This window comes from Aethalodelphis obliquidens, unplaced genomic scaffold (genome assembly GCF_003676395.1).
Source record: "Aethalodelphis obliquidens isolate GAN/ISIS:26980383/991018 unplaced genomic scaffold, ASM367639v1 scaffold7, whole genome shotgun sequence".
NCBI lineage: Eukaryota > Metazoa > Chordata > Mammalia > Artiodactyla > Delphinidae > Aethalodelphis > Aethalodelphis obliquidens.
Window position 1 is genome coordinate 24186802 of NW_020837951.1, and position 27245 is coordinate 24214046.

The 27245-nt window shown below is 40.1% G+C and overlaps 2 protein-coding genes and 1 long non-coding RNA gene across 4 annotated transcripts in view; 1 reads left to right on the forward strand and 2 right to left on the reverse strand.

The window, feature by feature from the left end:
• ELP1 (elongator acetyltransferase complex subunit 1) overlaps nucleotides 1-8875 on the reverse strand; it is a 64481-nt gene extending 55606 nt beyond the window's left edge. The window contains exons 1-4 of the mRNA XM_027104116.1: nucleotides 8646-8875; nucleotides 3360-3522; nucleotides 2418-2570; nucleotides 688-769 (exon numbers count right to left, since the gene is read on the reverse strand). Of these exons, the coding sequence (XP_026959917.1) occupies nucleotides 688-769; nucleotides 2418-2570; nucleotides 3360-3509 (385 nt within the window). The 5' untranslated portion in view covers nucleotides 3510-3522; nucleotides 8646-8875. The remainder of the gene's footprint in view (nucleotides 1-687; nucleotides 770-2417; nucleotides 2571-3359; nucleotides 3523-8645) is intronic.
• A 237-nt stretch (nucleotides 8876-9112) lies between these two features.
• On the forward strand, nucleotides 9113-14952 carry ABITRAM (actin binding transcription modulator). Of its 2 annotated transcripts, none has more exons than XM_027105285.1 (6): nucleotides 9113-9294; nucleotides 10423-10474; nucleotides 11079-11208; nucleotides 13357-13424; nucleotides 13504-13573; nucleotides 13667-14952. In XM_027105285.1, the coding sequence occupies exons 1-6, from the start codon at nucleotides 9198-9200 to the stop codon at nucleotides 13802-13804; spliced, it is 555 nt and encodes a 184-aa protein (XP_026961086.1). In that variant the 5' UTR covers nucleotides 9113-9197; the 3' UTR covers nucleotides 13805-14952. The 2 variants fall into 2 exon arrangements, with proteins under 2 accessions (XP_026961086.1, XP_026961085.1); XM_027105284.1 differs by having other exon boundaries at nucleotides 9114-9294; nucleotides 13348-13424.
• A 1667-nt stretch (nucleotides 14953-16619) lies between these two features.
• LOC113620220 (uncharacterized) lies at nucleotides 16620-20309 on the reverse strand. The gene is made up of 5 exons (XR_003432694.1): nucleotides 20263-20309; nucleotides 18223-18279; nucleotides 17966-18079; nucleotides 17207-17290; nucleotides 16620-16846 (listed from the first exon to the last, which is right to left on the reverse strand). It is a non-coding gene; the product is annotated as an uncharacterized LOC113620220 (long non-coding RNA).
• Between the last annotated feature and the right edge of the window lie 6936 nt (nucleotides 20310-27245).

A 27245-nucleotide genomic window follows, 5' to 3' on the forward strand; every position in this document is an offset into this window, starting at 1 on the left:
CTCCCGTTGCCGAGCACAGGCTCCGGACGCGCAGGCTCAGCGGCCATGGCTCACGGGCCCAGCCGCTCCGCGGCACGTGGGATCTTCCCGGACCGGGGCATGAACCCACGTCCCCTGCATCGGCAGGTGGACTCTCAACCACTGCGCCACCAGGGAGGCCCCTGACTCTCATTTTTTAAAAAAAAGTTTCGACTGGGTAAGTCACCTAGTACTTATTCTCAGCTATTTATGTATGTCAAGCTAACACTAAAGTCCACATAGCCCTCTTCCACTAACTTCAACGATTTAGTCAGCAACATATCTCTTCGAATGTATACCTCATCAGGGTGCTAGTTTGCAGAAACTCATCTGGAATGAAAAGACCTAAGGGAAAAAAAATAGGACTGGGAGAGCAGTTCTTCGAATCAGTTTATTTTATGTAGCAACTCTTCCTCTTAGAGTAGGTTAAATATTGTTGACATTTTAAACCATAGCTATGGACCTTAGCAGCAACTTTTTAAAACAATATATTAAGAAGTAAAACTTAACTCAAAAACACCACATTCCCTATAGATTATCATGTTGGTATCCTTGTTCCAAGAAATGGTTTTTTTTGAAACTTAAGCACCCTAAAACTTAAGCCTGTGAGATATTAGGAGTCATGTTTTATAAAAGTCAAGAATTAGGGACCAGTAGTGACAGGCTTACCTGTGGCAAGAAGCACCAGCTCTTGGTCAGGACTCCAACTCATGACAGAGATACCACTGGCTACACTCCCGACACATTCCAGCTGAGAGAGACATTTTAAAATGTTAAGGGAGATATGAAAATATAAGCATCTCCGTAAATATTTACTATGACCTTAATCAAAACAATTAACAAAACACACAAAGGTGAAATTATTCAGTGAACATTTATTCAGTAACAGGTATTAAAAGACCAGGCATGATACAGACCATAGGGACTGGAAGTGACTACAGCCACTCCATTCCTCCCGTTAAGGAGATAAAAGATGCCTCTACAGCAGGGTTAGGGATGTAACCGAGGTCTCTGGGAATTAAGTGGGGGCTCAGGACAGAGACTGACAAGTGGCCCAGGACAGTCCAGGAAAGCTTCTCGGAGGAGGTGCTTTGAAGGGTAGGAATAGGGCCAGGAGGAAGAGACTGGGGGGGGAAATGTGCAGTTAAGAAGAGCACTTAAAAATCAGCTGCAACTATAGAGCCTAAGGTATACATATACACAGGAATGGTGGGGGTGGGAGGTGAGGCTAAAAAGGAATTTGGGGAACAGTGAGAGGTCTTATACGGCACAATAAGGAATATGGATTGTGTCCTGCAGACACTGTGATGCCACAAATGTGGAGGATCAGCACCGTCTGGTGGAGACCGATGGATTGGAGGAGCTCAGTAATTAGGAAAACGTTCTACAAAACGTTTTGAAAGTAAAAGCATACCTTTTAAATGTGAGAAATACTAAGTAAGTTATACTTGATGGCTTTGATATTTCTCACCATGAACTGAGAATAAGATTTACTGCTGTACTAAATGGGACCGTTAAAAGCAAAGGTGCCAGATTTAGACTGCCAGGATTTAAATCTCACCCGATAACTGTTTGACCTTAGCCTAGTCATTTAAGCCCTCTGTGCCTCAATTTCCTCTTTTGAAGAACAGAAAAACAACAATCTACCTCATAAGGCTGTAGTGAAGATTAAATACAATTCTGCATGAAAAACACTTGAAAAAGTGCCTGGCACATTGTAAACATTTAATAAATGTCAGCTGCTATTATTATCCTATGATTAGTAATATGACTTGTGATACATCCATGTTAAAGAGATCACAACTAAGGGAGTAATCAACAAAGTTTAAAAAGCTGTCAGGAAGGTGAGGATAGAAATCCAGAAACTAAGCCTTATGCTAAGTAGAGAAGGAGGCAAATGGTTGAAATCTATCTTCTCTGGCAGTCATAAGATGTGCACATAATGATAGCATATCACCTTAGCACCTGTAGTTCAGGGACTCTTAAAGTTAGCCATCAAGGAGAGGCTTATTCAGCATTCATAAAAGAAAACGTAAGCCATATAAACATTTCAAAGACTTCATAAATTGAGAAATAAAAGTTACAACTCAGGATCAGATATACCATACAAGAATGGCCAGATTTGGGTTTTTGTTCAGTTCTTATTTGGAATGTTCTGATTGTTCTAATTAATAAATGCAGTAGACAAAACTGAGTTTTAGAAGAATCCTGAAATATAGCTAAAGCCATGCCAACAATTTTCTGTAAAGAATTATATAATGCAAAGACTTTAATTTGCAAAATGCTTAAATATTATGGCTCCTGACATTTTAAACTTCTACGAAAAACTAGTGACATGAAACAGAAAAAGGCGTTTGAGGATGTCTAAGATTTCCTCCTCACTGATCTCTTCCACTTACCTGGTGTGTGTTGAGATTGCAAAGTAGGACGTCTCCAGAAGCTGTGGCCACACACACAGACTCGTGATCCAGCAACTCCTGAATACCAACAATGCAGCCACTTCCATCCTCTGGGAGAAAGCCTTCTGCCACCAGAGGAATTTCATTTTTCACCTTTCACCAAAACAAATAAGCAAATTAAGTCAATCTACTTTCAAGAACAATTCATCACACTTCCAGAAATACTTTTTAATGCTTCTTTTATAATATAAAAGCTTTCAAAAATGTTTTTTTCCTAGATTAAAACCCAAACTTTCATTTGAGAAATTTCACACCACTACCATCTTTAACACAAAACACAGGTCATGTGACCTTTGTGCCAAGCAAACATAAAAGCCTGGTATCTTTGAAAATATCCAATAAAACATGAAGCTAATAACTATGATTTTCTAAAATGTATACACTATGGGGAAAAGGGACTAAGAATGTAATCACCTAAAATACATTAGTAGCAGAATATAATTAAGGGAAGGTGTCAGAATCAACCTAAAGAGCTTTTCAATATACATACGCTCAAGCTCCAGAAGTGAAGATTCTGATGTAGTTGGTATGAGACGGAGACTGAAAAAATTTAAAAAGCCCTACAGGAAATTTTCACCTGCATTCCCACTTGAGAACTGTTAATAGATAGTATTTACATGGTAGAAAGGGTAAAAAGTCGGGCACCCCACAAAATACAATGTCAAAGCTCTGCCAGCTTAGATTAAAACAGAAGCAGACTAAAAGACAGGGTACTAGTTAAGTTATGTCTAATATGACATCAGTATAAAGCGAAGGGAGCATTCATTTGCGGGGGACGTAAATTCAGAAAGATTTAAAGGAAAGACTATTTGGGGAAGCAAGTTTGGAAAAAGACAAGTCAAGAGTCATGCCAAGTGCTAGCACCCTCCATCAATAACTTACCTCTCTTACGACAGGGTCTACTTCTATCAGTCCATGTTCTGAGCCAATGAGCACTGTGTCCTGTTCAGTTCGGAGAGAGAAGCACTGAGGTTTCCCTGGAGCCTGAATATCCCTGAACTCCAAGCTCCGAAATAACTTTAGATTTCTCATGATGAAGCGACTCCTGAAAGAAAAGTACAAATATCTCCTGATGACACTTTAATTTCTCTGAGAAATAGAAACAGCTTAGTAGCGATAAATCACACTCCAATATAAGCAAAATGATTCAGGGAGCAGAGAAGTTAGAGTAACCGAGAAAAAAAAGATCTAATCTGAACCCACACAGAGATGAGTGGTAGCAACCTAACCAGCTGTGTAAATCTACGGTCTACAAATTGAGGCTGTGACATCTATTTTACGTTCTCACTCTTTGAAAGAGGCAAGATTCTCAACTTCAGAGTTTTTTCTTCAAAAAAGATTTAACATCAGTTATTCTGAAGGAAAGTTGAGGAGAATGCAATGAATGAGAAAACATTTTATTTTGCACATGAGGATATTTTATAACTTGACAGATTACAAAATAATATAAAAATCCACATATATACTGGCAGTGGAAGAAAATAAAATTACTTTAATATCACCAACTACATTTATTTATAAACTGGCTCTATATCTTCCTTAAAAAACTAAAATTGAAATCAAACATAGAAATAAAGAAAAGCAGTTATGGGACTTCCCTGGTGGTACAGTGGTTAACACTCTGCGCTCCCGAATGGGAGAAAATATTTGCAAATGAAGCAACTGACAAAGGATTAATCTCCAAAATTTACAAGCAGCTCATGCAGCTCAATAACAAGAAAACAAACAACCCAATCCAAAAATGGGCAGAAGACCTAAATAGACATTTCTCCAAAGAAGATATACAGACTGCCAACAAACACATGAAAGAATGCTCAACATCATTAATCATTAGAGAAATGCAAATCAAAACTACAATGAGATATCATCTCACACCAGTCAGAATGGCTATCATCAAAAAATCTAGAAAGAATAAATGCTGGAGAGGCTGTGGAGAAAAGGGAACACTCTTGCACTGCTGGTGGGAATGTGAATTGGTTCAGCCACTATGGAGAACAGTATGGAGGCTCCTTAAAAAACTACAAATAGAACTACCATACGACCCAGCAATCCCACTACTGGGCATATACCCTGAGAAAACCAAAATTCAAAAAGAGTCATGTACCAAAATGTTCATTGCAGCTCTATTTACAATAGCCCGGAGATGGAAACAACCTAAGTGCCCATCATCGGATGAATGGATAAAGAAGATGTGGCACATATATACAATGGAATATTACTCAGCCATAAAAAGAAACGAAATTGAGCTATTTGTAATGAGGTGGATAGACCTAGAGTCTGTCATACAGAGTGAAGTAAGTCAGAAAGAAAAAGACAAATACCGTATGCTAACACATATATATGGAATTTAAGAAAAAAAATGTCATGAAGAACCTAGGGGTAAAGCAGGAATAAAGACGCAGACCTCCTAGAGAACGGACTTGAGGTTATGGGGAGGGGGAAGGGTGAGCTGTGACAGGGCGAGAGAGAGTCATGGGCATATACACACTAACAAACGTAGTAAGGTAGATAGCTAGTGGGAAGCAGCCGCATGGCACAGGGATATTGGCTCGGTGCTTTGTGACAGCCTGGAGGGGTGGGATAGGAGGGTGGGAGGGAGGGAGACGCAAGAGGGAAGACATATGGGAACATATGTTTATGTATGACTGATTCACTTTGTTATAAAGCAGAAACTAACACACCATTGTAAAGCAATTATACCCGAATAAAGATGTTAAAAAAAAAAGACTCTGCGCTCCCAATGCAGGGAGCCCAGGTTCGATCCCTGGTCAGGGAACTAGATCCCACATGCATGTCACAACTAAGAGTTTGCATGCCACAACTAAGGAGCCCATGTGCCGCAACTAAGAGCCCTCCTGCTGCAACTAAGGAGCCCAAGTGCCACAACTAAGACCCAGAACAACCAAATAAATAAGTAAATATTATTTTTTAAAAAAAGAAAAGCATTTATTGTTCTCAGGGAGAAAAGAAGACACTACTTCAAAACGATGACCAACAATTCAAGGAGCTTCATAACCTGATATAACTACTTCACATTATTCCACTTTCCTGGCCTGATTTTCACCAGGGCAGTAGAAAAGCTGAGAAAAGAACGATCAATAGGAAATCTACCTTGGTCTGACAAAATCAGACTTGTTTTAACGTATAATATTACCTAAGAGGAAAAAAAAGTTAATGTGCTGTATATTTATATCCAGACCTCTTTAAGGTTTATACTGTAATTGGAAGTCCCTAACTTATATTAGGGGTGACAATTACACAGACCACACTGGCCTTCTTGTCACCTTAATCCAAGGTGAATTCTCTCATCTTGCATTTCCTACTTATGACAATGAAAGAATAAACATGAATTAATCCTTATACTACATAGCAGATAAAATGTTAAGTGTAGTAGAATGAGACAACATAAAATGTGGGTTAAGAGGAAGGCAAGCCCACACGGTGGAAGTGAGGAAGAGAATCATGGCAAACAATGGTTTTGTGCGCTTTCATGAGTTATATTCAAGAACTTCTAGAAATTATTCGAACCTGTATTATACCATACAGACTTTTTATTTAGATCTAATTCTATATAGAAAGCTTGGGTTTTTGAAAGCATATAAAAATTACATTACTTTTCATCTTTAAATAACATTAAGACGACCACTGACATAGATCTGAAAGGATGGGTGGATTTGAGAGGAGAGGATGTCTGGCTAGAGGGGAGTAAACACAGGACAGAGCAGGAAGAGGTGAAAACAGACAACAGAGGACCAGATGTATTTCAACCTGATTTAGCTGATAATAATTATCTTGTAATTGTTGCCATGATCAGAGCATCAAAATGTCTTCCTGTGAACTTGGATTCTATTCACCAACAATCCGTGGAGCTCTGGGGTCCGTGAACCCCAGCATAAGAATTTGGAAGGCAAAGGCAGAAGGAGCTGAGGAGGACTCCCTTTTTCCTGTTACCTTGCTGTTTCAGTCAATGTCACCCCAGCAATGGGCCTTCATCCTTCCAGGGGCCCTTGGTCCCAGCCTCTGGCACTCCCATGACTAGCATGATAACAACCACCCCAGAGGTACCAGCACTAACCAGGCCAGTACTCCCTCCAGGTGCCTGAAATCTAGTACCATGGAGCTCCTCCTCTGAATTCCAGAGCTATCAACGCCAGCTTTCCAATGCCTCTCCTCCCAGGTCATGATAACCCCAATGGCTTCCCTTGTTTTGATCCTCAGACCTAGCTAAGTGTTGTAACTGCTTTCAGCAGTTTACTTTTTTAATTACTTCACTGCTCCCTTTTGCTTTTTGTTCCTCCAGCAGGTATTTAACCAATTCTTCGTATTAAATTCTGTTGAAATACTGTGTGGTTTCTACTTTCCTGACTGGACCCTAACTGACAAACATATCAAACAACCTGAGTTCTCAAATCACTGTGCTTTCAAAATCACCGGCCAAGTGTCACAGGGAAGAACCTTTTGTATTCTATTACAAGTTAATCACTAAAGGGATGCAGCCTATAAGCTAAAATTACACATAATGACCCAACTCTCAGAACCCTGACTCCCAGGTAATGTGCATTAAGCTAAAATACTTTTATTTAGCTCACAAGAAACATCCTGACCAGGCCCACCTGTGAATGCCTGCAGGGAGGAAGAAATTAACACATCCCCTCTGGAGGCTGATGGGAACCAGGAAATGTTTGACTTTACTCCCTCCCCTTTTAGTATAAAAGAAGCCTTAATTCTAACTCAGGCAAGATGGGTCTTTGGGGGCACGAGCCCACCATCTTGGTTTGCTGGCTTTCCAAATAAAGTCGTTATTCCTTGCCCCAACACCTCGTCTCTCGATTATTGGCCTGTAGTGTGGTGAGCAGTACGAGCTTAGGCTTGGTGACACAAGGGCAGCTCATCATTCATCTCCCTCCTCCCCAACCCTTCCAGCCTCAAAGTGAACTTCTCTAAAATTTCACACCTATCAGCCTTATTCCCTTACCTTCTCAGAAGTGTCCTACTCTTTTTCAAGACCAGCAAAGGAGAACGCTCCAAACTCCCCCAGGACCTTGGTTTATTGGTACCCTTTCTTTTACATCTGCAATCTCCAACTCCCCTGCCCTCAAACGACTCATCCTTTCTCAGCCCTTAAATGCGCTAAAGATCTCTCCACACCATAGATCAATTCTGGATCCTCTCTGAAATTTCTGACAACTCCTCTATTTTCTTCCCTTGCTCCTTCATCCATCCACCTCTTGGCTAATTATCGTGCCCATGACCACAAATACCAAAGAGATCACTAATATGCTTAGTAGATCTAAACGTCCAGCCCTGACCCTCCCTAAACTGAACACTCAACTCACATTTTCAACCTCCTGCTGTTACCACAAGGATTTCTCAAAAAGCACATCAAATGCAACCTGTTAAATGAAGTACCTGCTATTCTCCACCAAACTAGTTTCCCCTCTGGGGACATGGCATTCCTACTTTCTCTGTCCTCCAAGCTGAAGCTGTGTCTGCTTCCCTTTTGCCCACACTTTCACAGTAACCTATTCATTGGTTACTGCCCTGCCTGTCAATGCTCGGTTTGAATCCTTTTACACAGTACCGTAATCCTACGATCCGGTTTGTGGCCTACATCATATACCGACTGAGCACTTGCTAAGTGCTAGTTCTGGAGAAGAGATGACTGACAGTTACTGCCTCCTCAGAGGTCACAGCTTAACGGGGGAGAGGGCCACATAAGATACCACATCACATGGAGATGCACGGGGACAACACCTCCAAGGAAAAGTTGCAGATGCGAGAAGCGACTCGCAGCACAGCACCTGAACTTCTATTACCGTCAGCTTCTATCATGCATTGTTGCGCTTTAATTGGTGCATTACTTGGTTCGGCGGTATAGTCCGCAACTGCAAGGAATCCGAAGACTGGGTAAGTGTGCAGCTGGGGGAGCAGCATATGATTCCCCCTCCTGCCGCGCCGCGCAGAGCCCTCTGATGGCCGTGGGTGCAGCAGGCGGCGAGTCTGCAGAAAGAGAACTCAAGGAGCGCAGAGGTGGTCAAGCCGCACTTCACTCCCAGACCAGCAGCAGGCAGCGGTTGGGCGCTAGGGGGTCCCCTTCAACAGGGCACCCTCTGGCGGACAGGGCCCGTTTCCATGCCCCCACCCCAGCTAGGCCGCTCGAACGCTCACCTACGCCGCGCTCTGAGGAAACGCAAACAGCGGTGCGTCCGCCCAGGGCTGCGCACGGGCCTCTCCCTGACCGTGCTTCTGTGCTCTCACGACGCGCACTGGGTCTCCGGGTCGCCAGATCGCTCGAGCCCCTCCGGTAGTGGCGAAGCCAGGCGGAGGGGCGACCTGCGAAGCATGTACTCGCAAGCGAAGAGAGCCCCACACGCGCCGAGCGGCGGCGCAGTGATGTCGTGAGCCGAAGGGGGCGCGGCCTGCCTTCTCCGTCTTCCCGCAAAGATATATGTGGAGCTGTGCTGGCCGCCGCCCCCTATCCCTACATCCTCCTTCCCAGCCTATTGTATTTGATCCCCGCCTTGACGTCAGACGCCAAAGCTCAGTTAAGTGGGGCCGGTGGGTGGAGCCTGCGGAGCCTGGGGAGCAGAGCGCGTGCGCGCAATGCGCGTGCGTACACCGCGTGTTTCGGCTACACGCCGGAAAGACGTCTTACTCCGCGGCAAGCGGGAGGAAGAGTACAGGCCCCAGAGGGCGGGGTTTGCAGCACCCGAGGTCGCCATGGCTACCGAGCCTGAGACCCCTGTGGCCGCCTCAGCTAAGGAGCCCGCGGTGCCGTCGCTTGTGGATCGTTACTTCACTCGCTGGTACAAAGCGGGTAAGTGGAGAATGATGTCAGTCTCTTCTGGGCCCAATTTGTCTGACAGTATAGGGACTATGATGAGAGATCATAAGCCACGCGCACCTTCCCCAGCCCTTCCTCCCCACGTCAGAAGGAACTGGATCTCTCTGTTCCTCTGTAGGCCAAGGGAATGGCATTTGCAAGGACGTGGAAAACAGCAGGGTGCATTCTGGGTTGGGCGAGCGCAGTGCGAGTTCACGAGGGTGGGGTCGCTTGCGGGAAGATGGTAGACTAAGGTGAGATCCCCGAGGGAGGCAGGAGCTGGATTGCAATCTCCTTGAGTGCCTAAAGGGATTTGAGGGGCTCAGCCCTCCAAGAAGAGGCGATACATAAAATGATTTAAATGGTAGCGGTCTAAACTAAGGTAGAGGCATAGGGATGGAGAGGAGAGGGTGGGTTAGAATAGAGGCATTTAGAAAGCAGAATCTACAGTTTTACTTAAAGGAAGTCGCTGGTATTACACATTTGCCACTTAGAAGTAGGTATCCTGTTGTACAGCTTTGTGTACCCAGCAAATATCAGTGATGAGAGCATCGTCGGGGACCCTCCTCTAGCCCAACTTGCTCCCATTCATTTAGGGATAATAGGTGTACTCATCTTTTACAATACTGAAATATTTTACAATAACATACGTTTTATTAGCCAGACTTAGTGTAACCAACTGTCCGGTTAACCCTGGACTGAGGTGTTTTTGGGAATCCATTACTTTCAGCGCTAACATCAGGACAGTCCTGAGCGAACCAGAATGAGTTAAGTCTCTCTAAAACTGACCAACAAAGCATGCTACTAAATTAAATAAAGAATACATTACTAATGACTTTTGTTCTAATAGAAATGATTGTACTCATTTTAAAGTGAGGATAAAAAAAGGTGGAGCAAAGAGTTAACCATCATTTTAACATTGAATGAATGATTCCATCTGGACCAGATGTCTTTAAATACTTTATGGTCAGCCTTTAGGTATATCTTTTTGAGTAATGAAGGGATACCAGTGATATATGTGTCCCGCCTTCATAATTAACTACGTCTATGAACCAAAGAAAGTACTACACAGTGGTAGTAAATATTGACTCAACAGCCGTCAGACTCATTCATTTTTTCTAGATGTCAAAGGAAAACCCTGTGAGGACCACTGTATACTCCAACACTCTAACCGGTAAGCAAATTGGGAATTTTAAATGATCAAAGAAATTTATTTCTGTCATTGTAGCCTGGTATGGTCTTGTATTGAATAAATATTCATTAAATGATTATCTTCCACTGTATTGAGATGGTATTATTTATAGTAGGAGTTTGGTTGACAAGAATGAGTCTTGCAGTGCCTAAGCTAAACAAATAAACTTGCTTACCCAAACATCCAAATGGAGGACCACACCCTCAGTCGGCTACTACCTCAAGAAACCAGCCTGTGCCTAACCACTGAAGTGGCCAAGCCCGTGGAGAGGGCTAGGGTAGAAGCACAGATGGTATCCTGTCCATACCGGCATGCCTTACTTTTCTCTCTTCCTCCTCCGTGCTGTCTAAACACCTGTAGTACGCTTCCCTTTTGGGAAAGGAAATTCAGTCCCATTTTCCCCATTTTTATTGCTGCATTCTTCTCTTCAGTTAAGCTCCAATAGTAGCCAGAGGAAAATGGGGGGAAATGATAGGCTGACTAAACAAATGTCAGCTCAGCTCTTCTTGTGCCAGTAGGAATACTGTGTTATAGGAGGAAGAATCATACCAAGTAATAATACAGGATCCATTTTTGCTCCTCGTAGAATATGTGTCATCACACTGGCAGGATCCCATCCAGTTCTTCAAAGTGGAAAAGTAATTAAAAGCATTTCCTATCAAATCAGTACCAACTGTAGCAGACTTCAGAACAAAGTCTCTGGGAAATTTAAGCGGGTATGTTCCTGTATTTCTCTACTTAAATCCTCTATTGTCATAGTAATGGTAAAGCCAGCCAGTCTTAGAACCCAGTAATGTATGCTCAGCATACTTCCCTGGCAGTCAGAGATGATTTTAAGAATACTTAAGCTCTAAAGAAATTCTCAGGCCAAAATAATGAGGTATTTCAGAAGGTATATTATCTGTCATATTAGCTTCTGGGCCACCATCCCTGTCATCCCCAGGATGAAGGATGGAGAAGGTGGGCCTTTGAAAGAACAACACTAATACCAATATAACAAGATATTTTGTCCCTTCCTGTTTTGTTAAGCCAGTATTTCGAATTCTATAAAATTCAGATGATCAATACTTCTTTATCATATATTTTCACATGTGAACTTAAAAGTAAAATAAAGTCCTGAGGTAGTGAAAAAAAAATCAATCTGGGAAAATATACAGTATTTGCTTCGTATCAGTTGCCATTGCTAACTCATTGCCAATTTAATACACATCTAGCTACACCCTCTACCTCCACATAGTGTTTAGTTATAGAAAATGTTACCTGTGCCCTCTACAATTCTAGGCAAATGGACATTTTACTGTTAAAGGAGGGTATCACACCAAGGACAACTCAAAACCATACTAAACTATCCTAACAAACCCCCTGGAAAGGAAAGTTTCAGTGGATGATTTAGGTCCTTCATTTACTGAGTTCATACTAAGGGTTCCTGCTAATTACCTCACTGTTCTGGAAGACCCTTGTTTACACTCCCCTTTGTAGGCTTGAAGGCCCCTAATAACCTGCCTTATAATTATTGACCTTTCCTCACTCAGGAAGCAAGTGGACTTTAAAAAGCATGGACCATTCTTAAAAGTCTACAAATTACAAGTAAAACAGTTAGTGCTTGTGATGTTCCTGTGATCAATCTTTGTCCAAAATAGTAACATTGTTGTTACTGCTGAGGAACAGAGAGGGACCTGCACATGGAACCCACTGTAGATAAGCTTTGATCGCATCTCAGCACTGCCCATCATTTATTCTCCCAAGGGAGGTGACCAAGAGGGGTTAAAACACTTCTTTCTGAAACAGAGCCAGTGGTAGACAAACCATCTGGGACAAATACCCAGCCCCTCCTCCCAAAAGTGGGGAGTCACTGACTAGTCTTTTGAAACGAAGTACCCACAGGCAGAGGAGTGAAGCTCATGCAGTAACACCTGAATGCTGTCTAATAAAGTTGTGAGTGGGAAAGAGGCCATAAAGAACAGCATCTTGACCTCAGATGTTCACTGCAGTAAAAATTCCTGGGAAAAAAGAGCAGCACATGAGACATGCTTGCATCCATTTCCCATGAGCCTCCTTGTACTGGGTTGGCCAAAAAGTTCGCTCCGGTTTTTCATGTTAGGGAAAAACCTCCATGAACTTGGTGGCCGACTCGATAGATATTTGTCAGAACCTCCCCAGATATATCCATACAGTGGAGTACATGAAAATATAACCGTGCCACAACATTCAAACAGACATATGTCAAAATGTAGTATTTGCTAGCAGGTTATAGGATAATGGGTAAGTTACTCTATATGCTACTTAAAACTTTTCTGTTTTCCAGATTTTCCTCAAATTGCTTTTTTTAAAATTAGAAAAATATCCCTTCTCCAGAAAGTCTCAGTGATTGACCTAATAAAGAAGTTCCTTTCTCTATTAAGTTCTGATATAAAAATAAGGTAGGAATCTTAATGAAACTAACTTTATACAATATTGCGATCATTCTCTATAATGTTGAATTTTATATTATGCTTATTGATGAGATTTTCCTACCCTTTTGAAGTCTTTACACTTGGCTATGTGCAGCTTTCTCATGTACAGTTAAATATAAAGTATAATAAGTTAAGATAAAATATATTCTTAATATGTAACTAAACTACCTATTATCACATTTGTCTTAGTCTGCTTTTTCCCCTAGAGCCTAGGATGGTGCCTAGCCCATAGAGGCATTTAATATATAAATATTTGAATAAATGAATGGTTTTTCTGTACTTAAGTCATTTGTATTTAAAACACTAATTCCAGGAATATATCCTATTGTAACTCTGAGGGCTGCCTCACAAAGAAAAGTGAAAATGTACATCAATTAATTTTTTCTTCCCTTTTATTATCAGGGGGCACAGTTTCTAACAGAACTTGCACCTCTGTGTAAGATTTACTGCTCTGATGGAGAAGAATACACCATATCTAGGTGAGTTACTTTTTAACCACAATTTTGGAGAAACAAAGAAGATAATATTTTTCTTCAAAGCAATATTTTCTTTAAATAGCTGTGTTAGAGGACGGTTGATGGAAGTGAATGAAAACATTCTCCATGAGCCATCTATTCTTCAAGAGAAGGTAAAAGGGTCTGGGGAAGTAAGATCCCATCCACACACTTTTTACCTGATGTTTTACCATTTGACAGTGTTAAATATTCTATTTCCCTTCTAGCCATCCACCGAAGGATACATTGCAGTTGTGTTGCCCAAGTTTGAAGAAAGTAAAAGCATAACAGAAGGGTTACTGACACAAAAACAGTATGAAGAAGTCGTGGTAAAACGCATCAGTGCCACAACAGCGACCTCATGAGGAGTAAGAGTGAGTGAAAACAACAGGGCATTCTTATCCTTACCTGGCCTACCAGTCAGTGCACTAAGGAAGAACCAGAGATGCTGAAGCATACTTCACACCGGACCATCCGCAGGGAGGCCTGATCTTAAAACCTGACCTAGGTTTCCTTCTTTGTCTTGCATAACAAGCCTTGATTCCATTTTGTCTTCAACCTCCCAGATCTGCCTGCCCATGGACTCACTCTGTTCTTTTGCTTTTCTCTTTCTAACAACTGGCAAGCGACATGTTTTTCTGATTAAAAACCAACAAACAAAGCACTTTGAGGAAAATTTGAAAAGACAGAAAAGTAAAAATAATTTACCCATCATCCTGTAACCCATTAGTAAATACTAGGTTTTGATGTGATTCTGTTTGAGTATTATGTCATGGTTATTGTTTTTGCCTCAATTTTCCATCACTTTGAAGTTGAAAAACAACAACTGGCCTTTCTTACCCAATCTGCTTCAGTGTGACACGACCGAAACGTCTGGTCCCACCCCTTCTGCCCCAACTCCCCCGCTCAGGTTGCTGGGAAGTGGCAGAGTGTAGAGTGTACCTTCTCTATGTCTATGGGTTGGCCTTCAACTCTGAACAATGTAGCACTGTAACACTGGTTTCTTAATGAGGGACACATGAAGAGGCTTTGAAAGGGGCTTTGCTAACATGGAAGTACCAATATTATAATGCTGTATGAAGTAACATGTGCATTTGTGGTCACTCAGTCTCACACTCTAGTTACAGGGTAACCAGCAAAGAAGTTCCCAAGGGGTTCCTGGAATTCAAAGACACACATGCTTTTGAACAGAACAAAAGCTTTCACATCATTTAAACAATAAACAAAAAACTATGAATTCATGGTTTAAGATTGTATACTTATTTACATTGAATTTCAAATAAAAGGACTTTCCACATTGGTATTTTTCCTTAAGGGCTGCAACACATACATACATATAAACATTTCTGTTTTTAAATAAAACAATTATCCTTGAGTATAAATTCTTTTAGTTCTCCATCATCTTTTGCTGTTCAAGTCGTGTTATCCCTTCCCTACCCCTACTTGCATTTAAATAAGAGAATATTCTCTTTTGAGTTATGTAAAATATTTTGTAAATAAAATTTTAAAATTATTTTTGACTCACAAGGAAACTTCTTTTAACCCTAACTCTCCCTTAAGTATACCCAATGGACATGATACAGGTAGTAATTATAGAAACATCTACCTTGATGGTGCTATGAGCTGACAGTGTAAGCACAAACCAGCAAATCCCCATTTCAGGTAGCACAAATGGTTCCCAAAGGTGTCATAAAACAAAGATACTAAAGATAGTAAAAGAATTATGTATCTATTTTACATATAACATTACCTCACATCATTTTCCCTATATTTCCATTGTAATTTAAAAGAGTATTTTGGTTTCAGGGCATAAAAATCATGTTTGATGATTTTTATAAAGGTCATAACCAAGCTGAGTGCATCCCATTTTCTCTCCAATGCCTACAGTAAATTCAAGTTTGCCTAAATAAAATATTGACTAGCTAACTGGTGGTTCTTCAGGATCTTGTGAACATTGACTGTGATGGCTGACCCAGATACCGATCATCAGACGAGCCTACAGAACTACTGCCGTTTGGCAACTGACATGTCCCGTTAGATTTCAAAATAAATTTCAGGGCTTCCCTGGTGGCGCAGTGGTTGAGAGTCTGCCTGCCAATGCAGGGGACACGGGTTCGAGCCCTGGTCTAGGAAGATCCCACGTGCCATGGAGCAACTGGGCCCATGAGCCACAAATACTGAGCTCTGTGCGTCTGGAGCCTGTGCTCCGCAGCAAGAGAGGCCGCGACAGTGAGAGGCCCGCGCACCGCGATGAAGAGTGGCCCCCACTTGCCACAACTACAGAAAGCCCTCGCACAGAAACGAAGACCCAACACAGCCAAAAATAAATAAATGAATAAATAAATTTAAATAAATAAATAAATAAATTTCAAAGCATCGGGATACAAGCACAAAAAACAAAGTTAACTATACTACACCATAAAGACAGAACTTATAACCAGATCCTTCAATCAAAACCCACCCCACAAAAACAAAAGCTTTAAACCCTAAAATTAAAAAGACTAAAGTCATTTATTTAATGAATATTTCAAAGGCACATATGTATACTTACTCAAATTATTTTGAACAGCTTAGTTCAATTGTTCTCTGTCTTCTATCTTCTGTTCCATCAGTTACTACTGAGATGTACAAAAACTGCTTTTTAAGCCAGTAAAATAAGCTTAGGATTCCAGCTAATATTCAGGGCAGACAGGCCAGCTATGCTAGAACGAGAACTAAAACCATCTGCTAGTGAGTTCCTCCAGGATTCCGTGGAGAGAGGGACATGCATCACAACAGATTTCCTGTGCTCCGTGAAACCCTTACTAGAGAACAAACATGTGCTCCTGGCATGGATGATCTGTGACAGAGGGGACAGCAGAGGCCCAGTCATACTCAGTGGATGGAGGGATCGAAGAAGAGTCCACAGGTTTAAGGAAAGCCCTGCATCACCCAGACTACTGTGTCTCTTCTGCTGCAAATTGGTATAGTAGATGATAAGCTTAAATTAAAAAAAATAGGAAGTTAGGGTAAAATGTGCCAAAGGTGAGCATATATTCAAAATAGCTTCTTTGGATTAAATTGTTATTAAGACAGAGGGATATTTGGTTTGACTTCTAAGGAACATTATTCATGGCAATGTCCCATTTAAAATCACACTGCAATTAGAAATATAGCAACTACCATGGCATTTATAGTTGTCAGAAAGCTTCACAATTGGTTTCATGATCAGAAAATAAAGCAAGATTTCAGTTTGTTTTCTTTACAAAATTGTTCTATTTCTGAAATATAAAGGATCGTTTGCTTTCTAAAAATGTCAGCTTTGCCACATGGTGTTCCAGAGATCTGACCTCAAAAGCTTCTCAAGTTTTACCATCCACAGAATCTTTATTTGTAACTGAGACTCATCTGTTGTTGTCCATTTGAAGCTGGAAACAATTAAGACAATTACTTTCTGCTTTACTTTTAAAATAAAAATTGCAAAATTAAATAGTATCTATTTTCTTTTGCATTTTCCTTTAGACTAATTTTTTTTTTTTTTTTTTTTTATGCGGTACGCGGGCCTCTCACTGTTGTGGCCTTTCGCGTTGCGGAGCACAGGCTCCAGACGCGCAGGCTCAGCGGCCATGGCTCAAGGTCCAGCCGCTCCGCGGCACGTGGGATCTTCCCAGACCGGGGCACCAACCCGCGTCCTCTGCATCGGCAGGCGGACTCTCACCCACTGCGCCACCAGGGAAGCCCTAGACTAATATTTTTAATGTGAATTTAAGATACACAAATTATCTTACCTTCTTCAGCAGTTTATAGCAAAGCGACAGAAGTTGGACCAAAGTAGCCATTATGCATCTTGTCTTTGTAATACTCTTATCAACCTATAGTGACAGAAAGCAAGCAAATCAAATTCTTATAAGGAGGCCTTCAAAAGACTTTAGCATTTAGTTTGAAAATGGTAAACATTTCTTCATTATAGGGATCTCAAAGGGTATACAGATTAAGGCATCTGAGCTGACTTGATGACCTGAGGTCCCAGAACACAGAAGCAGGGATTGTTGCCCAAGTCTCATGCCAATTTCATGGACCCCAGGAAGAATGGATGGAAAATCAACCTGTTCTATTTCAGATGGTTTAGGGGCTTCTCAAAGGGCACCAAATAGTGGCAGTGAACCCCTTTCTTTGCAACTCCTTTCACTCTACTTTTTTTCACTCAAACTCCCTAAAACAAACAACAGAAGCCCTTCACTCTGAGGTGTCTGTGCCCTAGTTAGTCAGGTGATGATGTTGGGATTTAAGGGTAGCTGCTCCGTGCTATGGAATTAATCATGTCCAAAAAGCTAATTTACTTGGTGAACCTACTACTTCCTGGGGTCAGTTATAACTGCAGATGATAAATGGTTCTTGCAGTCAAGGCAGGAAAAATGGAAATACATGGTTCTTCTGTGGGTATTAACACTTTATTTGAAGAAAAAGGGGCTGGAAGCTAACCTAATAAAAAAAGAAGTGTGAAAGTTTCTCAAGCGCTTTCCTGAATGTCCCACCCTCCCTTTTACCTTTAGAAACACTTGATTCTGCAAAGGTGTCTTAGTTACTGCCTGGAGCTGGTGGCACAGAGGAACAAGCTTGTTTATTTCCAGGAGAAGCATAAGCTTATCATCATCTTTCAGCTGAAATGTAAATAAGGAAGTTATAACACCTCCAATGAAATTCCATCTTTTAAACCTTAAATACCTTTATACCTTAATAATATACCCTCAAAGTGGGTATTTATGACATCACCACCAGCACCAGGCAAGGATATGAGCATTACCTGTTTTGAGAAAGCTTGCACACTTGAAGCAAGCTTCAAACCCTCTTCAGCAAAAACCTGGTAGAAAGGAAAAACATCACTACGTTAGGCGTATGTCATCTAGACAGTTGGTAAGAAATACACTCATGGATAATTTTCATACAGAAGTTAAAAAATAAAACCTAAACATAAAAGGTCTGTCATGGAACTTCTATGTTTTTTGTTGTATCCAGGAAAACACAAGAGTTTAACAGTATTCAGAAGCAGATTTCCCAGACCTGATGCAGAATCAGTCCCTGCAGTGGCTCCCCTACACCGGGACACCTCCAATTACTGTGCAGGATCACACAGACATTTGATACTTAGCCATAAAAATTATGCCTGGGCTTTTAGATGGATCCGAAGCTCATCTCATAATATCCCCAATTATAAGAGGGTGTTGAATCTTGGAACATGGGGTCAAAAGGCTTAGATGAGGTCAAAAGTGTTAGAACATTCCTGCTTCCAGCTCAGCAAGATAGAATTTGTCACCTATACCATTCTTCAACTAGCCATTTGAGGGGATTATTTTTTCCCTATTGACCATACATTGTACAATTTAGTGAGGAGAAGAGGATGATGGGAAAGAATACTGAAAAATACTTTAGAATATTCGGGATGATTATTTTTAAGTGGTACACAGAGTCTTTTAGAGTGAGAGACACCAGGGAAGTGAAGACTGAACTTCAGGTGGCAGCAGGAAGAATGAAAAGAATAGGGCAAATTTGAGAGTGATTTGTGAAGAAAAATAACAGATCTTGGTAATAAATTAGATAAAGCATATGAAGAGGAAGGAGGCAATAATTTCAGGGTTAACTTTAATTTTCTTTCCAACAGCCTTGCTATCATTGGATAACCTGATCTCAAGGTCAAATTGTCCTTCACATCCTTCCCTATCCTTTAAAAGGGAAAATAATGTGGGCTTCTCATTGCCATGGCTTCTCTTGTTGTGGAGCTCAGGCTCTAGGCGCGCGGGATCAGTAGTCGTGGCTCGCGGGTTCTAAAGCACAGGCTCAGTAGTTGTGGCTCATGGGCTTAGTTGCTCCGCAGCATGTGGGATCCTCCCAGACCAGGGCTAGAACCCGCCTGCATTGGCAAGCGGATTCTTAACCACTGCGCCACGAGGGAAGTCTCTATTCCAACTTTTTAAAAAGGGAAGAACTCACTTATAGTCAACTTTACAGAAAATTCCAAATGAAGTATTTTCTATAATTCTGCTGACTCTGTTGACAATCATCCTCTCAAGCTGAAATCCCTTCCCTGAAGAGGCTCAGGTGAAAGCACATGGGAATGCCAAAGGAAAATACGTAAAGTTGATAAAGTGATAGAAATTTCAGATTTCAAGTGCAAGAATGCCCTCGGTTCTAGAGAGGCAAACAGACTAACATGCGCGTCAGGGAATTAAGAAAGGACTCTGTAATCCACTTATCAATCTAAGCCTCCAGGTAAGCGAGGAGAATTAGAGCTGGGCCTATGTGGAGTTTCATGAGACACACAGGGCAGAAGGGTGAGTGTCAGTATATATGTCTCTCCCTGAATGCCCTAAATCATCAGGAATATAGAGGAAGAAAAGGAAACTAACATGCACTGAGAAGCTATAATGGTCTCAGCCCCATGACAGATGCTTTCTTATGTGTTATCTCATTTAATCAATATCATTCATCCAATTCAATAATGAAGAAACCAAAAACCTTTCCTCGCATTCAGGACAGTATAAGAGAAATCCATTTGCTGATAGGATATTTTCACCTACTTGGGAAAACCTGAAACTTAATATTGCATCTAGTGACTATCAAAGCCCATTCTATTTTACCCCTATAATATTTGGTTTTTGTTTTTCCAATAAGATAATCAAAAAGCTCCAAAAAATGCTACTGCAAGTCCTCTAATTTTCTACCACTATCTATAGTATACATGTGTTGTGTGCACAGGTAAACACACAATTACAGTAAGTCATTTAGAAAACTAGCTATTACCAACTTTTATGCTACAGTATTAGCATAAAATGGAAATAAAATCTACCTCTGGTTGATGAATTAAATCCTGCGAAGTTTTTAGTGGACTCTCTCTCCTGAAATAAAATGAATTATTAACGAGGTAGGAAAAAATTATTGCCTTAAATTGATTTTATACTAAAGTTTTAGAGCATTTCATGCATTAACATACCCAAATTTTGAAGAGTAATATTGAATAGACTAAAAATATTTTGAGTATTCTTAAAACAACTTTAATATTTAACTATTACTTCTTAAGGTACTTCAAAAAATTTCAGGTAAACATTATATATGTTCATTTTATGATATAAAGAAACTTAAAACTGACAAGTTATATTTAAGCTTTATTTTTCCTTTTTAAACTTTTTTATTTTGCTTCATAAGTTAAAGATATAAGACCTGATAATATGTCTTAACTAAAAGGCCTTTGTTCCATATGGAGAAAAGATCTGACCAAAAATCAGGAAATTCTCATTTTTTATTCTAATTTCAACTCTGGCAGGAATTCAGTTGTTTTTGATGAGGCATGTAAGTTAAGTTTCAATTCTGAGTCTATGAAATAATCATAATAATATTTGTGCTACCACTCTCATCAGATGATTAGGGAATATCACATTGACAACTACCAAGAAGAATTAAGTTCTGCCCTTTAACACCTATGAGACGTGAACAATATATTCTTATTCTCTGATAACCTGTTGTAAGAATCAAATGAAATTATGAAGCGAAACTACTTTAAAAACCATAAGGCACTGGTAAGTGTGAAATATTTTAAAACTATAATGTACTAGAAAATCTAAAATATATAAATTATAAAGAAATATGAGTAACTGCATATAAATGATAAAGAAATTATATAAATTGTTAAGACAACCTTAAACAATAGCCTGAAGAAAAGCAGTAAAATTGCCCAGGAAAACTACAAAACTGGATATTGTGAAAACTAACAGATGAGTCTCAGAAAGAAGCAATTAGATGAGGCTGGTAAGCCATCGTCTTAAGGGAAAACAGAAAAATTGTTTGGGAAAAAACAGGTATACAAACAGGGTGGGTAGAAAACAAAGCCAGCTTGAGATTTTACCACAGTCATATTACCAAGACTTGCCAAGTTGGCACAAGATGTAATCCATTACCATTATCCGTTCCCATCAAGAATTCTAATATATTGTCATCTATTTATTGTGTATATCTGCTCAGTCTCTTACATCTCAGGTGTATTGTTCAGAGTTTTGATTTTGATTCAGAAAGGCTGGTTTATCAGTCAGAGTCCATTAAGGAAAACAAAAACCACAGCTGTTATTTTATCAGAGAGAGTTTAATATACGCAACTGGTTAACCAAGTACTAGAGGACTGAGAAGGCAGTAAGGGAACACAGAGAAGGAACATTGAGATTGAAACCCGACAGCCGCTTGTACCCATAAAGCTGAAGGAACAAAAGGAAGAGTTGGGATTCTTAGAATTTAGACGCTTGGAGGTGAGGCCCCTGCAGATCTGGTTCTTGAACCTCAGAGAAGGGGGTGGCAGCCAGCTGGTGCTGGTATTGCCAAGGGGGCAGGATGAGGCTGGGTCTAAGCGTATAGAAATAAACAGAAACTGGAACAAACAGCTGCTGCGGGGTACAGAGCTACTGTTGAGTGAAAGCAAGTGAACAAGGGAACAAATTCCCTCTCCTTCCTCCGTCCAGCCTTGCCCTGTCCCTCTGGTGTCTGCTATTGTTGGAGCATAATGGCTGTCCAAGGAGGGGTGTTTTCTCAGGCCCCCAGTCCCAGCATCACGAGCAGTGTATAGGAAGGGTGGGTTTGGAGCTGAGAGAGAGGCTGGAAATCGGCTCACAAGCTTTCTGGGTCTCGATTTCCCCAGTTATAAATGGGGATAATACTCCCCTGTATACTTCACTGGAATGTTTTGAAGGTTAGAAGAGAAGGTAGATATAAAAGCATTTTACAAGCCATAAAAATAAAAACAACTGAGAATTAGCCTCCCATAAATACTTGAATTTACTGTAATAGGTATTTCTTAGAAGAAATGTGATCACCTTCAGAACTAATGGTTTTGAAACTAACAATTTATAATGCTTCCCCATGTCCTCCCTTATCCTCATCTATTCAGATCATGTTAACATCTAAGATACCAACCTACGAGTCTTCTAGGGGAAATGACCAGGTAAATTGTGTTTTTGCTTTGATTGGTAAAGCATGGTAATGTCATCTGTGCAGGATACCATGGGTCACATGGCAGTGTTTTGAGCACCTGACATCACTGCTGAGAGTGCGCCAGGAGAGAACACACAGACCTGAGTGAAGGCGAGGCGGAGGGCCTGGAGTGTGCCTGCTGAGGCTCGAGCAGGCGTGGAATTCCTGCAAAGTCTCTTGTTTTACCTTAAACACATGTGCAAGTTTGCATTCTCCTCCGTGATATGCACAGAATTGTTTTAATGTAAAAATTCTCACAAATCTTTGAGTACAGTCTGGTGCTCTGTGTATTCTATAACCTCTTATTATTATATCCCCTCCCCCCAGGCTATAGCTCACTTATTTGGAAAGGACCAGGCATATATCACTGAGATTTTCTTCTTCTGTTTTCCCCCCATTATTACCTTGTTCTTCTGGTGGACAGGAGATGTAGATGTCTGAATTGAGACTGGAGAAACTAGCAAATTAAAATCACATACGTGTTTGATACCACAATGAAAATGAAAGGCAATTTATTGCTGGTAGAGATTTGGGTATTTGCAGTCATCAGAAGTATAAAATAATCATTGCTGATTCAGTCTGCTTTCTATCGGGTTGGTCAAAAGGTTCGTTCTTTATTTTCCATAAGATGGCTCTAGTAGCACTTAGTTGTCTTTAACTTCACTCGAAACAATTTTGTTAGATTGTATGTGACAGCATGCAGCACGTGCATTTAAAAAAAGACATTAAATTGGTGAATTTTTGTGTAGCCATTTTAACATTGAAGATGGAAGGAAAAAGGCAACATTTTTGTCATATTATGCTTTATTATTTCAAGAAATGTAAAAACGCAGCTGAAATGCAAAAAAAAAAAAAGATTTGTGCAGTGTATGGAGAAGGTGCTGTGACTGATGGAACATGTCAAAAGTGGTTTGCGAAGTTTCGTGCTGGAGATTTCTCGCTGGATGATGCTCCACAGTCAGGTAGACCAGTTGAAGTTGATAGGAATCAAATGAGACATTAATTGAGAACAATCAACATTATACCACGCGGGAGATAGCCGACACACTCAAAATATCCAAATCAAGCGTTGAAAACCATTTGCTCCAGCTTGGTTATGTTCATCACTTTGATGTTTGGGTTCCACATAAGTTAAGCAAAAAAAAACCTTCTTGACCATATTTCTGCATGTGATTCTCTACTTAAATGTAGTGAAAATGTTCCATTTTTAAAACAAATGGTGATGGGCAATGAAAAGTGGATACTGTACAATAATGTGGAATGGAAGAGATCGTGGGGCAAGTGAAATAAACCACCACCAATCACAGCAAAGGCCTGTCTTCATCCAAAGAAGGTGATGTTGTGTATACGGTGGGATCGGAAGGGAGTCCTCTATTGTGAGCTCCTTCCGGAAAACCAGATGATTAATTCCAACAAGTACTGCTCCCAGTTAGACCAACTGAAAGCAGCACTCGACGAAAAGCATCCAGAATTAGTCAATGCATAATCTTCCATCAGGATAACGCTAGACTGCATGTTTCTTTGATGACCAGGCAAAAAAGCTTGGCTGGGAAGTTCTGATTCATCCGCTGTATTCATCAGACATTGCACCTTCGGATTTCCATTTATTTAGGTCTTTACAAAATTCTCTTAATAGAAAAAAATTTCAATTCCCTGGAAGACTACAGAAGGCACCTGGAACAGTTCTTTGCTCAAAAAGATAAAAAGTTTTGGGAAGATGGAATTATGAAGTTGCCTGAAAAATGGCAGAAGGTAGTGGAACAAAAGAGTGAATACGTTGTTCAATAAAGTTCTTGGTGAAAATGAAAAATGTGTCTTTTATTTTTACTTAAAAACCGAAGGCAGTTTTTGGCCAACCCAATACTTAGGTTCTAGGTCCCAATTCTACTGCAAATGGTATCATGGCCTCTTATCAACAAGAGAAGACTTCAGTCCCTGTTCTTGGTTAGTATTTTTTTTTCACTCTAAATTATTACATTACTAAGCAGAAGGAATATCTTTTTGTAAGTGTTGAGAAGGTTAGTAGTATTAGGAGAGAATGGGGAGTCACTACAATTTTCCCTCAGTTCTAAGACTGTATCTTTATTAAAATCAGTTTAATGCCTTTAGTGTTGGGATCCTGGGTGGGGGTCTGGGAAATCCAATATGACATTCAATGTATAATTTAAAAAAATTGTTCTGACATGCACACTTGTCAGTGCAGTGGTATACACTCATGCATACAGGCTCATTACAGTTGAAGTTTGAGTCTAAACAGTCTAATTTGCATGTACGTTTTAAGGATTCATCTGAATCATTTTGGACTATTGGCAGTTTTGCATTGTGTCTTGGGGACATTTTCATATTCCTTGCTTAAGAGCTGGAACCTTTTAGTCATCCTTAGGATTGACTATAATTTGAAAACAAATCCAAAGAAGATTAGCATTTCATCTGCATTTCCTATTGAATTATACCAAAAATGTTTTGTTTATTTGTTGGGGGGAGAGGATTCTCATCAATTAGGTTACATATTCCTCAACAAAGTTGAAAGCCCTAAAGGCTTTCTTTTGAAAGTTGGTTTAAAACTCTTTTTTTTTTTGGCCACAGGGGATCTTAGTTCCCCCGACCAAGAACCTGGGCCCTGGCAGTGAAAGCGGAGTCCTAACCACTGGACCGCCAGGGAATTCCCTAAAAAACTTTTGAAAGATCAGTTTGGCGCCAGAGTATTCGTCCTTCATGTGGATCAGTCAAGCACAGCAACTTCTTTTTAGCTTTGAAAAGGTGGCAGTTTTTACGGCTGCTATTTGCATTTCTGGCATGTGAGAGGCAATGTTCTGAAATTTTTTCATTTAAATGCTACACTGTGGTAGCATTTTGATGACATTTGAAGTAGACTTTGTGGGAGCCATGTAAGTTTAACTTTCATGGCTTATGTTGCTACCAGGAAAAAATTAACCACCTTCCGTTCCAGCTAAGCTCATACATGCAGAGAGTTAACTGCTGTATCCCTAGATCCCCTTCTTCCTGGAGGCTGGCAAGCTGCCTTTGGTATCAGTCCCAAAACGTACACTTATTTCTGAGATGCTACAATTCATCTCAGGCCAGAGGCTGTTTGGTAATTGTTTAGTTTGTAATGTGTCGAATCCAGTTGTGATTTCTGTCCCGTTTTCCTCACTGCTGGCTTGATGCTGACCTTCAGGTCAAGTTCAGTCACACCTTTCTCTAGGCTGGTCTAGTTGGCTTTATCAAAGAGCACTTCCATTTCCCAGATGAGCCGTAAAGACTTTAAAATTTTGAGGCTCCTCATTATCAGAGTATGTATTACCCGTGTCCCTGTGTAGGAACACTAGTGTAGATTGTTTAGGAAAGGAGAAGTTCTCATAATCCAAAAAGAGGCGGATGAGCTACTCACAAAATTAGTTCCTCTCAAATATTCCTCACCTGCCCCTTCCCAGCTAACAGTAGTAGTAGGGGATCAGTGACTTGATGGGGCATTTTCTGATTGTTTCATGTTTCATGTTAAGATGCAACGTAGTACCATGCAGGTTGATTGCAAGTCTGCAAAAATGTAATCCATTTCATAAAATGGATTAACCTTTTACTAGAGTAGTGCTAAATCATGGCCGAATTGGGCTTGTTATAATTGATAACAAAATTACTTCAAATGAGTATGATTTGACTATCAAAGGATTAAGAGAAGTCTTTGGAAAAACTGATAAAGCCCTCAAATTATTTTTGTGAAATGACTCTCTCTGTGCTGTGAAATTCAAACATGGAAATGTGAAAGATGTCACGTCCTGCTGTCATACAGTTTGTCAGAATAATTTCTTTCCTGCCAATAAGTCAATACTTGGTATTTATTCTTAGTTAAGTCTAAGAATCAAATATAATTGTAGTTATGCCTAATTTTTAAAAATAAAATACACTATTTTCAGAACTTGTTTCTTTTTTAAAAACAGATAAGGGGTCATCGAAAAGTTAGTTACTATTTAACAAGAAATTATGGGGCTTGTTGACCCTGAATTTAAGTAACCTTTTCCAATATTGTTAAATAAGCAAAACCTCTTGTGGTCTTTTTGTCTATATACAATAGAATTTTGTTTCGGGGTGTAGAGAGTAGTAATTGTATGTGAAATTATAAAACTGTTATGATTAGTAGAGAAAATCTGGATGTACCGAAAAGTATAGCAAAGAAAATTAAGATTTAATAATTTCTAGTCATACGTGTGTATCATGCATGTGTATATGTATAATGAAAACCATGTTTTTAAAACATTTTATCTTGAGCATTTTTCTCACATTTTAAAATATTCTTGTAAAATAATTTTTCATGTCTGTATGGGTCATATATATAGGTGTACCCTGAATAATACTGAGAATGAATGCCTCTCTATATACATATTTTCTCATGCTTCTACTTCCTGTATATGATTTCTACTTAAGTAAGAGACTCCATAAATCTAACTGAAAGAGGGCCTGCGAGTTTTATCTAATGGTGACAAATTCCCCCCAACCATCGCCCACCTCTTCCAGTTATTTATTTATTTTTTAAGTAGGGACATTTTTATTGATCAGTGTGTTTTTAGAAATTTTTATTATAAGTATTTTCTGTCCATTAACTTTATTTACTGAATACACGCCAGCACTTTTTTTTACTCTTATAATTGAGGTAAATTTGACATACAGTGAAATGTACAGCTCTTTTGTGCATAGTTTGGTGAAATTTAATACATGCATATGGCCTCGTAACCACAACTACCACCCCCTCCCATTTGAAATACAGAACATTCTTCCACTTTGAATCACTCAGTGGGCATTTTTTTTCTTCAACCCTCCCAG

Bases quoted from the DNA above. Each gene is read 5' to 3' on its own strand.
- ABITRAM (XM_027105284.1), top strand. From the start codon at position 9,198: ATGGCTACCGAGCCTGAGACCCCTGTGGCCGCCTCAGCTAAGGAGCCC. The intron at 9,295-10,422 runs GTAAGTGGAGAA...CATTTTTTCTAG, and splicing joins CACTCGCTGGTACAAAGCGG to ATGTCAAAGGAAAACCCTGT. The intron at 10,475-11,078 runs GTAAGCAAATTG...TGCTCCTCGTAG, and splicing joins ATACTCCAACACTCTAACCG to AATATGTGTCATCACACTGG.